Here is a 13,694-nt window from a genome sequence, read left to right as displayed (position 1 = left end):
GGGTTCTTAATATCAGACTCTCACAGCTATAAATGTCGATAGCGTCATAAAATACTTCTAAGCAAGACTTGGCTTAATCAGCTTTGCCCTTTTAGGGGTTTGTTAAGGAGGAGCTCTGCTTGGTCTAAAATAACAAGACGTCGCTCTGACCGTCCCGGCTCTGCAGCCGGCGGGCCTGGTTTTGTAATTATTGAGTGTAAAGCCTTAAGTTGGCCTCGGCTTTAGTTTCTATAGCAGAAGATTTATGGTGGGGGAGTTAAGGCTCCATTACCACTTCATTTAAAAAACATTTCTGGAGTTTAGGACTTGGAAGTTTTTGCTTCAGCGCTTTCCTTCTGGACATAAAGATTTGACCCCCCAAACAGAGCAATGTCTGAAATGTCTCGTTCAATTCCACGTTCTCCCCCTGGCTCCTGCCCAGCCTTGATTTTTATCTTCTTTATGCCTTTTTTTGGCAGCAATCGGCCTGTAAAATGGTCTCGCATTTGGTGCTCATCAGCGGGGATCAAACGGCAGATCCGTCGCTTTAAAAAAGCCTCTAATTGTTGCTTGTTGAGGGGAACATCATTTGGCTTTTCTGTGATTTATCCAACTCAGCTTCCACCCTAAGGGCTGGAGGTGGAGGAAACAGAGGGAAAGCTGGTTAAAAACACCTTGTTTTATTCTGGAGTAGTCGTGGGATCCGTGGAGCTTCTCCGCTCCTTCTCGCAGCGTCTGTGTGTCCGCAGGATCAAGGGCACGAAGGAGACGCAGCGCCGGGCGGCCGAGCGGAGGATGCGGGAGGCGGCGGAGCAGCGAGACCCCTCCCCGGGGGAGCAGGGACCCTGCGAAACCCTCGCACGGCTGAACCTGGAGGAGAGGAGAGCCAGGAAGGCAAAGGAAAAGCAGCGAAATAAGGAGCGCAAAAGGTACGGCCGGGCCTCCCCACTGCCAAGGTTTTGATTGCAGGGTGACAATAAACCATGGCACGTGTATTGTTAACCCCCTCTCCCCGCTTCCCACTGCGGACAGGCGGTCGGGAGGGAAAGGAGGACAGAGAGAAGAGAGTTGGAGAAATTAAATATGTTTTACTAATAAAAATAGAGAAACTAATACAAAATATACAAAACCAACCTTGAAAATCCCAGCAACTGCAGAGCCGGCACACGAAGTCCTGGACTGGACTCTGCAGCCAACCGGAGCTGGATTCAGTCTGTCACTGGTCTCAGCTCGCAGGGACCACTCACAAGGTCCTCTGCTAATGTCGCCATAAGGAAAAGGGACGAGGTCCTCGTGATCTCCCACTTTTATATGAGTTATCACGTGAATGGGATGTTACACTCAGTTGGTCAGTTTTTGGTCACCAGTTTGTCGTTGCCCCTCTTGCGGGATGTGCATCCGCTCTTATCAATGACCCCGCATTCCATTTCTATGGCTACCAAAACATGTATTTGGCTTTCAGGAAAATGCAGCTAATAAGAATGTTTTAGCTGACGTGCAAATTCACTAATAGAGAAACTCTTTAACAAAACCAGGACGCCCGCTCGGAGCCGGGTTTTACAAGCCCAGGTGAATGTTTTATCCCTCGCAGGTATGTCGAGGCTCTGAGAGCCCAAACGAGGGAGAAGATCCGGCTCCACGACATCCACCTGCCCCCGCTGTGCTCCTGCGGGGCCGATTTCTGGGATTCCCACCCGGATACGTGCGCCAACAACTGCGTTTTCTACAAAAACCACCAAGGTAGGAGGTTTTATCTTAAAACCTGGTTCTGTGATAATCCAGGGAGAAACCAGACCTGGCTAAACCTTGCCTTGGTCCTAGGCTGCTGTATGAGGATGTTCCTACAAATATACCCCGAGTCAGGTGCTCTGGTGCTTATTTCTAACCCATCCTCTGGCCCTTTGGGGACATTGGTTGCATCCTCAGCAAAGCAGCAGCCTCTGGAATGTGCTCAAAACGTCATAAATCATAAGGAAAACACTGCAAAGCAGGCACAGAAAAACCTTAAACGCTCAACCTTCTGGTGGGAGGATGCGGGAAGGTGATGGGAATGGTCTTCATTAGGGGATGAAGCACTCTGGTCTTGGGTACAGCTGGAAAAATACCTGGTTGGCAACTGGGAATTGTCCTCTAGGGATAAAAGAAATAGAGAAATTAGGGTTTTATAAAAATTTGGGGCTTTTCTGCCGTGGCTCACGTGCTGCTTCGTAATCAGGAGGGTACAGAAAGCCACTTTTTAATGGTAAAGGGCTAAAACTGAGCCCGATTTCAGGCTTTAAGTGACGTTTTAGTCTCTCAACACCTCTTTCCTGTCGTTCCGTGCTCAGCTTACGGGCGCGCTCTCCGCTCCGTCGCCTCATCCTGCGCCGCCGACACCACCGGCCCCTCGGCCCGGCTGCCGGTGCTGGCCGTGCTCTGCGCCCGCCCGGGGCCGCGCCCGTGACACCCGCGACACCCGTGACACTTGTGTCCCCTCCGCTGCATTTCGGCATCAAGAGTGGAGCTGTGGGGCCGCACCTTTGCTTTTCCACTCCTCTTCGTGCTCAGGTCCAAGCCGCGTCTCTCCTGTTTTGCTCCACGGGGCGAAGGGTCATTTACTTGAATTTTGGCTGTGGAATAAACTGTTTTTTTTAAGGACGAGTTACCCCAGCTGGAGTGTGAAATTGGGAGAAACAAGGTGCATATTTCCAGGGAAAAAGGACACGGGTGGCATAACGTGTTCCCGCACGGAGGTTGCGCCACAACCCGCTGTTAATATTTGCAGCTCTCCAATATTAACCGCGGCAGGAAGGACGCGCAGCCGAGCGGGACAGTCCCGCGTCCCACCCCGCGCGTCCTTTGGTGAACAAACCCCCGACCCCGGTCCAGAGGTAGCGGGGACACTCCGACCCGGAGATGCTCCTCCGGTCCCCCTGGAGAATCATTCACCGGTGCATCCGCATTTATTAACCGCCGTTTGCGTCAGGGGAAGACGCCGCGGATCTAATCAAGGGCGTTGAGGTGGATTTATGGGCACGATCCAGCCAGGGAGGTTTTGGAGTGAGCTGGGGCAGCAAAATGCTAAAGCTGTAAATGCATTTTTTAAATGTTTTTTCAACTGATTTCAGGGTGTGGCGGCTGAGGACGCGTGTGGCATCGGGGGGTCCCCAAGTCCTTGTTCATGGGGTCCCCAAGTCTTTGTTCATGACACAGGGACCCCCCAGTTTCCACCTTTTGGAAGGGGCTGGTTTGGGGAATGATGGTTTGATAGTCATTGCTGCACCTCAGTATCATCTGTAAATTGGATCCTTTGGATGGGGGGGGATGAAACCCGTGGGAAGAGAGCGGGACCCCCTAAATCCCTGCGAATAAACCCCAAAACAGGGCTCGGGTGGTTTGGCCAAAATCAAGGTGCCTGGAGCGGGGGGCAGGGGTGATAAGCAATTAAGCGGAAAAGTAAAATCAGCGTTTTCCGCTGGAATAAAACGGCGTCTGGGGAAAAAACTGGAGTCCCCGGGGCTTCTGCGTCCTCCCTGACTTTGCTTTTCCCTCCTCGGGGCCGGATTTCGGGTGGATTTTGAGGCCGGGCCGGGGCGGGCTCGGGGGCGGGAGCGGCGGCCCCGGGGCGGTGAAAAGCGGCGGAGGGACCGGGAGCGGCTCCGTGCGCGGCCATGAGGGCAGCGCTGGCCCCCGGGGTCCGGCTGCTCCGAGCGCTGCCCCGGGACAGCCGGTGAGCGGGGGAACCGGGACCGGGAGCGGGATGGGGAGCGGCCCTGGGGCAGGAAGCGGCACCGGGGGGGGGCCGGGATGAGGATCGGCCCCGGGATGGGGGGAGTCGGGATGGGGACCAACACTGGAACGGGGACAGGGACGGGGATAGGGACTGGGACCTGGATAGGGATAGGGACTGGAACGGGGACTGGGATAGGGACTGGGACTGGGATAGGGATAGGCACTGGGATAGGGACTGGGATAGGGACTGGGACCGGGATAGGGTCAGACACTGGAATGGGGACTGGGACTGGGACAGGGACAGACTCTGGAACGGGGACCAACATTGGGATGGGGACTGAGACTGGTACTGGGAAAGAGACTGGGATAGGCACCAACACTGAAACCGCGACCAACAGTGCAACAGGGAATGGTACTGGGATAGGGACTGGGATGGGGACAGGGATAGGGACAGATGCTGGAAGGGGGACTGGGATAGGGGCTGGGACCAGGATAGGGGCTGGGATAGGGACAGACACTGGAACTGGGACCAACACTGGGATGACAACTGGGACTGGCACTGGGAAGGGGACCAGGACAGGGACCAGCACCGGGATGGGGACTGGTGCTGGGATGGGGACTGGCACCAGGATGGGGACCCAGATAGGGATAGTCACTGGAACGGGGACTGGTGCTGGGATAGAGACCAGGACCGGCACCGGAATGGGGACTGGAATAGGGACAGTCACTGGGATGGGGACTGGGACCGGGATGGGGACAGACACTGGGACCAGCACCAGTATGGGGACCGGGGACCAGCTCTGGAGCAGGAACTGGCACTGGGATAGGGACTGGGACCAGCATAGGGCTGGGGACAGGCCTTGGACCAGGGACCGGCACTGGACTGGGGGGTCACTCAGCGACCAGCGCCAGCATGGGGACCGGAGGACTGGGACCGGCACTGGACTGAGGGTCACTTTTCCGGGGACCTGCACTGAGATTGGGTTGGGGACCAGCATCGGGATGGGAACTGGCACTGGGATGGGGACAGATGCTGGGACTGGTACCAGGATGGGAACAGACACTGGGACCAGCACCAGGATGGGGAACAGCCCTGGACCAGGGGGGTCACTCTGTTGGGGTCCGGCACCGAACTGGGGACCGGAGGACTGGGACTGGCACTGGACGGGGGGTCACTCGTCTGGGGACCCACACTGGGCCCAGGACCAGCATGGGGATGGGAACTGGCACTGGGACAGGGACCGGTCCTGGACCAGACGTCACTCACCCGGGGACCATCATCGCCCCTCGATCGGTCCCTCCGCCTGTTCCGGGCCCTCCAAACTCGGTGGGACGTGTCCAACACAGAGATCCTGCCGGTTCCTTCTGTTTTGGCGCCGTGACGAGCCCGCTGGTGGTTTAATTGGATTTAATATGTTTATTTTTTGGAAGCCTGTTACCAAACACACCCCCACCCTTTGCCAACAGCTGCGATTTTCCCTCCCAGAACACATGGGGTAAAAAAACCCCACAAGCCCCAAGTTTCTCTTCCCCTTCCTCTCCTCTCGGCTCAGCCCTGCCGTGATTTTTTGGAGGTGTTGGTTTATTTTCTGGGGGCCGAGCAGCAATTTAGCAGCTATGGAGCCGCCCGGATCTGCAGCGCGTGTGTGATTTCTGCAGTTTCATGAAGAAGTGAAACCACCAAAAGGAGCGGGACGGGCTAAAACTGCAGAAACAAAGCTTTTGTTATGTTTTTCCTAAACTCATGACCGCTTGCGGTGCCACAGCCGCTCCCGGCTGCTGTAAAACCCTCCGCAAAACCACCCGAAACGCAGGACAGGCCCCTCGGAGACGCTCATCCCGCTCCAGGGGTGTTGGGTCCGATTTGGGATTTATCCATCCCCATTTTCCCCTGATTTCTCCCCATTTTCCTTCATTGAAGGCAAAAGATGAAGTCACTCACGTCATCCCCATCTTCCGCTTGTATTTTTTCAATCCCGTCTTGTCTTTAATTAGCGCCGGGAGCGACGCTGAGTCACCCGCAGCCTCACGCTGTTTCCACCCCGTGGTTTGAGGAGGGGGAACCCTCGGGATTAAGCTCGGCTCATCTCTTTTAACCACATCCTCAGCTGTTTTAGGGGGCGACCAGTCCCTGGGGGTCACCCCATGGCTGGTGACAGGGGTCCCTGTCCCCATCCCTGTCCCTGTATCAACTCCTCTCGCTTTATCCCACAGGTATCGGGGGCTGACGCTGGTGCTGACATTCCTCTGCTACACTAGCTACCACCTCTCCCGAAAACCCATCAGCATCGTCAAGGTTTGTCCCCACCTCGCCCAACCCTGGCGGGAGGTGACATGGGGATGGGGGGGACCCTGAAAAGCCCGTTTCACCCCTTTTCTCCCCGCACAGAGCCAGCTGCACCCCAACTGCTCGGCGTTGGGCCCCAACCCTCGCAACAACTCCAACAGCAGCGCGTGGTGCAGCTGGGCACCCTTTGGTAAGGCTGAGCCCCCCGTGTCACCCCAAAAATCACCCTCATGCCGGCTGACATGGGCTCCCCCCCCACCCTAAGGCGGCCGGTGGTTTTGGCCGCTTGTTAGGCACCCAGAGGTAATTAACCATCTGGGCCAAAGGGCAGCGGCAGGTGGTGAAATCAGGGCCGGTGCCCAACGCCGGTGACACCCGAGAGCCCCCGTATGCTGTGGGGAGAAGAGTTTTGGGGACAAGGACGAGCCGGTGGCCACGGGAGGTGACACAAGACATGGGCCAAGCCAACGTGTCCCTAATTACTTCTTTTCCAGATGGGGACAACTACAAGGAGCTTTTCGGGGCGCTGGATAATGCCTTCCTGGTGGCTTATGCCATCGGGATGTTCATCAGGTACTTACGGCCCTTCCCTCCACGCACCAGTTTGCACCAGTTTGCCGGGAAACTGGTTTTTATAGGGCTGGGGTCACCGGGATCGTTGGTGGCATCACCTGTGACAGCTCCTGTCCTGCTGTTCCCTCCGCAGTGGCATTTTTGGGGAGCGGCTCCCCCTGCGCTACTACCTGTCGGGGGGGATGGTGCTGAGCGGGCTCTTCACCGCGCTCTTCGGCCTCGGCTACTTCTGGAACATCCACGTCCTCTGGTACTTCATTGTCATGCAGGTGCGGCCACGCCGGAGGACGGCCCGGATTTTACCGCATCCCCATGGTTTTTTGGTGTTTTTTGGGGATGGGGGTGGCCCAGTTTCCAAGTGGGAGGACATCGGGCATTTCCACTCCCCGCAAAACCCGGCCGCGCATGCCGTGGGCGCCGAAACCACCGGCACGCCCGGCTCGCCGAGCAGGGCGGCTGGTTTGGCAACACCAGCCGCTCCCAGTTCAGCCACCGCGACGACGCAAATGGCTCTGGGATTGCCCCAGTGGGGAAAAAAACCCAAAATGAGCGCTTTCTCAACACCTTTGGGATTTTTGAGCAGGGGCCATGCTCTGGTGATGATGTCGGTGCTCACCGGCTGGTGCTGCCGTTGTCTCTCACCAGGTGTGCAACGGGCTGGTGCAGACGACGGGCTGGCCCGCTGTGGTGGCGTGCGTCGGGAACTGGTTCGGGAAGGGAAAGTGAGTGTTTCTCCGGCATATCCCCCCTCATCCTTGTCCCTCTTGGTGATGCCGACCCCCGTGATGCCGACCCTGGCTCTGTCCCCGCCAGGAGAGGTTTGATCATGGGCATCTGGAACTCGCACACCTCCGTCGGCAACATCTTAGGGTCGCTCATTGCCGGCGTCTGGGTTTCCTCCACCTGGGGCTTGTCCTTCATCGTGCCCGGCATCATCATTGCCGCTGTGGGCGTTCTCTGCTTCTTCTTCCTTGTGGAGTGTGAGTGGCGCAATGCAGATGACATGGAGATCAGCAGGATTTTTCACCTTGCCAAGCATTTTGGGCAACCCCAAGGACTTATTTCCCTAAGGGGGGATGCTCAGCATCCTTTGGGGGCCGCTCGCTCCTCCTGGGCTATTTTTCTCTAAAACATTTGGGATTTTCACAGGGTTTTCGCTCCTGGGTACCCAGAGACACAGCCCAGCCCCGGGGGGTTCCCAGCCCCACGTCTCTGCTGGAGGGAGAGCGGGCGGCGCGGGGCTGGTCTCACGGGGTGTCCTTTGTCCGTGTAGATCCCGAGGACGTCGGCTGCAGTCCCCCCCTGCATCACGTGAGTTCCGATCGATTCCAGCTCGTCCCGCTCAGTTTATGGCCAAACAACTGGGGTGTGAAGTTGTAACGTCAGAAATCAGAGCGACGTTGTGTTATCGTGGAGGGTGCTCATCACGACTCTGGGTCACGTCCTGGCAGCCACAAGAGCAACATCTCCTGCGTTCACTTTGTTTTTAGGCGGCATCCGAGGAGGAAGACACTGGAGGTGTGACCACCACGGCCAAGGACCCTGAAGGCACCACGTCCAACGAGGGGCCGCTGAGCAGCTCGGGCTGGAGCAGCACCGACCGCTCTGACAGCCCCAAGGAGCCGGGCGAGGAGCCCGAAGCCATCAGCTTCCTCGGGGCGCTCCGGATACCTGTGAGTTGCGGGATGCGTGGTGATGGGGATGGAGGAACGAGCAAAGTCAGGGCAGCTCGTCTCATCAACCGGGCAGAAAATGGGGGTAAAAACCCACCATCCAGGCTGCTCTGATGTGTTCTCCTCGCAGGGTGTGGTGGAGTTCTCCCTCTGCCTGCTCTTCGCCAAGCTGGTGAGCTACACCTTCCTCTACTGGCTGCCCCTCTACATCGTCAACGTTGGTGAGGATTTTGGGGACAATATGACGGGAGCGAGCCCGGCAAGGGGAGTGTCTCCTCACCTCGCTCCTCTCCCTGCAGCTCATTTTGGTGCCAAGAAAGCCGGGGACCTGTCGACCCTCTTTGACGTTGGTGGCATTTTAGGTTTGTCACATACCCGGGTGGAGGGGGTGGATCGGGGATGATTTGGGGACAATTGTCGCTTTGATAGAAAGTCCCCTTCACATGTAACACCATCTCTTTCCCCAGAGCACCCCAGTGGGGTTTAGTAGTTGTTCATAGTCCTCAGCAGGCAGCAAACACCCCTTGCTTTTATTTTGCCATCCAGGTGAGCATTGTGACACCTTTCCTTGGGTCTCGCTTGCTCGGGTTCTCCTTTTTATTTAGAGAAATAATGTATTTTGCAAGTGTGGAAGAGACCAGAGATGCACACAGGTGTGGGGAACCATCTGCAGGGAGAAATCAAACCTCTTCCCACTGATGTTTTTGTGTTTAACCTTGGGGGCCTCTTGTGCACAAGTTGGGGGACGAATGAGCCTTGCAGTGCAGCATCCTGTTGGGTTTTGGGCAAAGTCGGCGTGACTGACACCCGCGACTCCTTCTTGCAGGGGGGATCTTTGCCGGCCTCATCTCTGACTACACCGGTGGCAGAGCCACCACGTGCTGTGTGATGCTGGTCATCGCCGCTCCTATGGTGCGTTGTCACATGGGGGAAAAAAGAAAACAACCCAGTCACGAGGGTTTCCGCTCGTCCGGCTCCTTTGAGTCACGGCCGCCTTCCTCTGCCCCGCGCCGCGCCGGTCACGAGACGGGAGCCGGGATCGATCCACGTGCCCATGTTTCCAGGGCTCATGTCCTGATCTTGGGGCTGGGAGGGCATCGTATAGTCCTTGATAGCTGAAAAAATATTTTAAGGGTGTATTTTTCCTCCCTCCTGCCATAACCCTGCTCGGTCTTAAAGCCTTGGGGGTCCCACTGGGCTGGTCCAGCTTTCGTCTCTTTGCTTTGCATCCCAAAATCCTCATGCTTGGCCAGGACGTCCTTCCCGAACACCTGCATGGAGCTCGTTTGGCTTTGCTGCCGCAAAACCCGTGGTTAATTAGCTGTAATCCAAGCCTGGCTGGCTCTGCGTCGTGAGCCGCCCCCCTCCAAAGAAGCTGAGAGGCCGCGTCACGTCCTCTGATAGCGCCGTTAGGGCGAATTACCGCCTGGCTTCAGCCAGTGGGGAGGTGCAGGAGCCCCGTGGGGCTGTACATTGCGGCAGCACCTCTGTTTGCCGGCTGCCAGGGGCTGGATCTGGCACCAGATGGGACACGGAGTTAAGGGCGCGCTCGGCTCCCTGTCCTCTCTTCTCTTCAAATGCCGTGCAGAGGTGTCGGCAGAGCTCGGCGCTGGTTATAATTTGGGTCTCCGCCTTCGCTGTCCTACTGCGAGGAAAACAGCTGGAATAGCCACAACTGGCTGATCGTGTGTCTCTTTTCCAGCTGTTCCTGTATAACCACGTTGGCCAGAACGGCATCGGCACGTCGATAGGTAAGGAGCTCTACGGCGCAGCCGGCTGCCGTCACCCCCGGGGCGATGGAAGATGCTGGGGACTCACCCGCCTTTATTTCTCCGCTTGAGCCAGGTCCCCAGTCCCAGATTTGGGAGAGGGATGAGCCTTTGCTGGGTGGGATCCGAGGGAAAACAAAGACAGATACGCAGGACAGCGACGTCCACGCGTGTGCCAAGGGTGATGGACCCAGTGTCCTGCACTTGAAGACTTAAATCTCTCCCCTGGTTCCTCACAGCGATGCTGATTGTCTGTGGCGCGCTGGTTAATGGGCCCTACGCTCTCATCACCACGGCAGTTTCGGCAGATTTGGTAAGAACCGCACCACGCAACCCTTGTCCCAGCCGCCTCGCGCACCCACGGGCTGCTCCCTCTATCCCAGGGGGATGTTTCTCTGGGATTTTTGCATTTTAGTTCTGTTTTCCAACACCTCTGAAGCCAAGCAGAGAAGGGCAGGGCTGTCACACAGTCCGCACCTTAACCACGGCTTTGTTTCCTACTGCTTTTTCACCCTGGCCGCGTAACTCTGCTTTGGCCCTGCTGCATCACACAATCAGAGCGGAAAAATTTGCTGGGAGTACCCTGGGATTGCTTGGTGATCCCAGATTTGCCATAATTTGCCTGCAGGCCGGGTCTGGGTTTGTTTTTCCTCTCCACGGCTGGGCCCCTCAGTTCCAGCAGGACAGGGAACTGCTGGAGAGGGTCCAGTGTAGGGCAACAAAGATGCTGAAGGGAGTGGAGCATCTCCCTCATGAAGAAAGGCTGAGAGAGCTGGGGCTCTTTAGTTTGGAGAAGAGGAGACTAAGGGGAGACCTTATTAATGTCTATAAGTATATAAAAGGTGAGTGCCATGAGGATGGAGCCAGGCTCTTCTCGGTGGCAAACAATGATAGGACAAGGGGTAATGGGATCAAGCTGGAACACAAGAGGTTCCACTTAAATTTGAGAAAAAACTTCTCAGTGAGGGTGACAGACACTGGAACAGGCTGCCCAGGGGGGTTGTGGAGTCTCCTTCTCTGCAGACATTCCAACCCGCCTGGACACCTTCCTGTGCGACCTCACCTGGGCGTTCCTGCTCCAGCAGGGGCATTGGACTAGATGATCTTTTGAGGTCCCTTCCAATCCCAAACATACTGTGATACTGTGATACTGTGAAACACATGGAAATTGCCCGAGGTGTGAGTGGCCTCAGGGTGCAGATCCCAACGCCACTTTTCCTCCTCACGTTTGGCTTTTACAGGGAACGCACGAGTCTCTCAAAGGAAACGCCAAAGCCCTTTCTACCGTCACGGCCATCATCGACGGCACGGGATCCATAGGTACGGACACCGGGGGATGCCGAGCGCTGATTTCCCCCGGTGCTCAGCCATGGCATCTCCAAATGTCCCCATGTCCCCTTGCAGGTGCGGCGCTGGGGCCGCTGCTGGCGGGAATCATCTCCCCCACAGGCTGGAATAACGTTTTCTACATGCTGATCGCGGCCGATGTCTCGGCTTGTCTGGTAGGTCCCTCCCTGGCAGGAGGCGATTTGCTCCCCAGGTTATTTGTTTGAGCCCCCCGCTCGGCTTTTCCTTCACGTGCGTTTTAGCTCAACCGATTTTCCCTACAAAATGCCTTAAAATACCTCTCCCGGCAATGGAAATGCCACGCTGGCGGCGGCAGAGCCGTCAGTCCCGCGGCGATCCCCCACCTTTCCTCTTGCAGCTCCTGGCTCGCGTGGTGGTCAAAGAGGTGCGGGGCTGGTGCGGCTCCATGGCGAGGAAGAGAGGGTACGTACGGCCCGCCCAGAGCGGCCTCCGGTCCCGCCGTGCCGAAACACGGTCACTGCCGCTGTGGCGTCCCCGCGCGGGCATCACGTTGGGTTTCGCGAGGTGCCTGCGCGACGTCTCGCTCCCGCGGGCATTTTCACCTCCACCGCAGGGGTTTTTAGCCATGCCAACCTCACAAAGCTCTCTCTGTGTTCTAAACGCGCCGTCCTTGTGTCTTTGTAGCTCTAGCGTGCAGCTCACAGAGTCAGTGCTGGATGGGAAGTAGCTCGGTGTGAGTATTGCTGCTCGAGCCCTGAGGATTAGACACAAACACAAGGCCTGATTCAGCCTAATTTTGAGTTGCGCTTGGCAGGCTCAGCCTAGAAACAGCCGCTCTGCTGATAATTTAAGGGCTGAGATCAATATTGGGAATCAGAGGATCAAATTGTGATGGCCAGGGAAGAGTGCGGACGGGTGGCCCGGACGCCCGATTAGCAAAACATTGATTAACACACTTGAAACATCTGAATTTATAGGCCGAATTGCCCACCCGTGCTAATGAGCGTGATTACAGAGTGCAGCCTCACTAATCAAATCCTTGGCCAAATCACTGCAGCGAGGGTGTCAGTAATCTCCGAATCGGCACCGGCCTGGCCCTGATTGCCACCAAAGTGCTGTGGCGATCACCAAGGGGAAGGGGACACCACCGTGAACCCCCGCGAACGTTTAGTCCTTTATGTCTTGTGTTTGCAGGTGAAAAACCAATAGTCTGGGCCTCGCGCTGCGGTAAGTGCGGCCCAAACCGGTGAAGGGCTGCCGGGCTCCGCTCTCCCGTGCCGGGGCTGGTTGGGGAGCACGTTGTCTCCTGCACAGCTTGCGGACAGGAGGCGCAAACACTGCTGGGTGTTTTTGGGGCTGTTTCAGCTTTGGCCAGTGACAAAATGGTGGCTGGATCAACCCCTCGCGTCTGCTTCTCCTCCGGGCTCGTGGTGTGGATTGCGTGGCAGAGCTGGGGTTATTTTCCATCTTTCTGGCAGCACCGTCACCGATCCCATCACCCGCCGCATGGCACCCACCACACATCACCTGCCGCACTCACCCGCTTCTCTCCCCGCAGGTACAAGGAGTTTTGATGTTCCCCCGTGAGCCCGGGGGGCCCGGAGGGAGGACAGAGGCCGGGACACGCCGGGAGCATGTCCGGGAGCGCGTTGGTCTCGGTAGAGCCGTGACACGGCCCCGCTGGCTCATTCCGCCACCGTGGGCTCATTTGGAGGCGAGGAGCAGCCCAAGGCCCCCGGCTGGCCGGTTTTCTGGGACGATTCTTCACTGTTGGCTGCTTTATTAATAAAAATGTGCAAAATCTGTGGTGCCGCTCCATGCGCGTTCCTGGTGGCGCTCGGCCGGGTCTGTGTGAGCTCAGGGCTGGTGATCGCGCCCGTCTTCACGCTTTTCTCCACGTGGAGCCTGTATTTCGCCTGTGTACCGCTCGGTATTTCAGGAGGATGGTGCCAAATCACTTCAAGCGTTGCCTTGACAAAGCTCCGCTACAGGGAGAACATCCCTGGGCTTTGAACCGAGCTCAAATCAAGCTGGGTTGGCACCTCAGCTCATCCCGCTGCAAGAAAAAACAACTGAAGAAACCAAAAAACCAAACCGGCGCTTTTTCTGATTATTCTGCCTCCTAATTTGTACCGTTTAGCCCCAAAAGAGGCACCCGTGGCCACACACCAGCCCCCGTTCCAAGACAAACAGCTGCTCGCACGCCACGGCTGTTCTCAGAGAGCAGCTGACGGTCCTCGTCAGACACCTCTTAATTAGGAGGAGCCCAGGAGCCCCTGGGAGGTTAAACCGGTGCCCCCTGGGCAGAGGTGGGTCACTGGGCCAGCTGTGCAGCCAGCTGTGCACTCATGGGGGAAACCTCCTGAATTTGGGGGTGCACAGGTTACTCAGGGT

General features: G+C 57.0%; 1 protein-coding gene across 1 annotated transcript; it reads left to right on the top strand.

The window, feature by feature from the left end:
• Positions 1-3,629: 3,629 nt before the first annotated feature.
• Positions 3,630-12,027, top strand: SLC37A2 (solute carrier family 37 member 2; the record flags this gene model as incomplete). Its single annotated transcript, XM_080358058.1, has 18 exons — positions 3,630-3,688; positions 5,905-5,986; positions 6,080-6,167; positions 6,472-6,550; positions 6,684-6,819; positions 7,196-7,272; positions 7,364-7,530; positions 7,824-7,861; positions 8,041-8,223; positions 8,354-8,444; positions 8,523-8,585; positions 9,050-9,135; positions 9,926-9,974; positions 10,232-10,305; positions 11,234-11,312; positions 11,397-11,494; positions 11,698-11,762; positions 11,985-12,027. 18 exons carry the CDS (start codon positions 3,630-3,632, stop codon positions 12,025-12,027), a joined length of 1,557 nt encoding a protein of 518 aa, XP_080214184.1.
• Positions 12,028-13,694: the final 1,667 nt, after the last annotated feature.

Source organism: Nesoenas mayeri, assembly GCF_963082525.1.
Source record: "Nesoenas mayeri genome assembly, chromosome: 22".
NCBI classification, from domain to species: Eukaryota; Metazoa; Chordata; class Aves; order Columbiformes; family Columbidae; genus Nesoenas; species Nesoenas mayeri.
The sequence above is the reverse complement of the archived record's forward strand: the minus strand, read 5'-3'. Positions and strand labels throughout refer to the sequence as shown.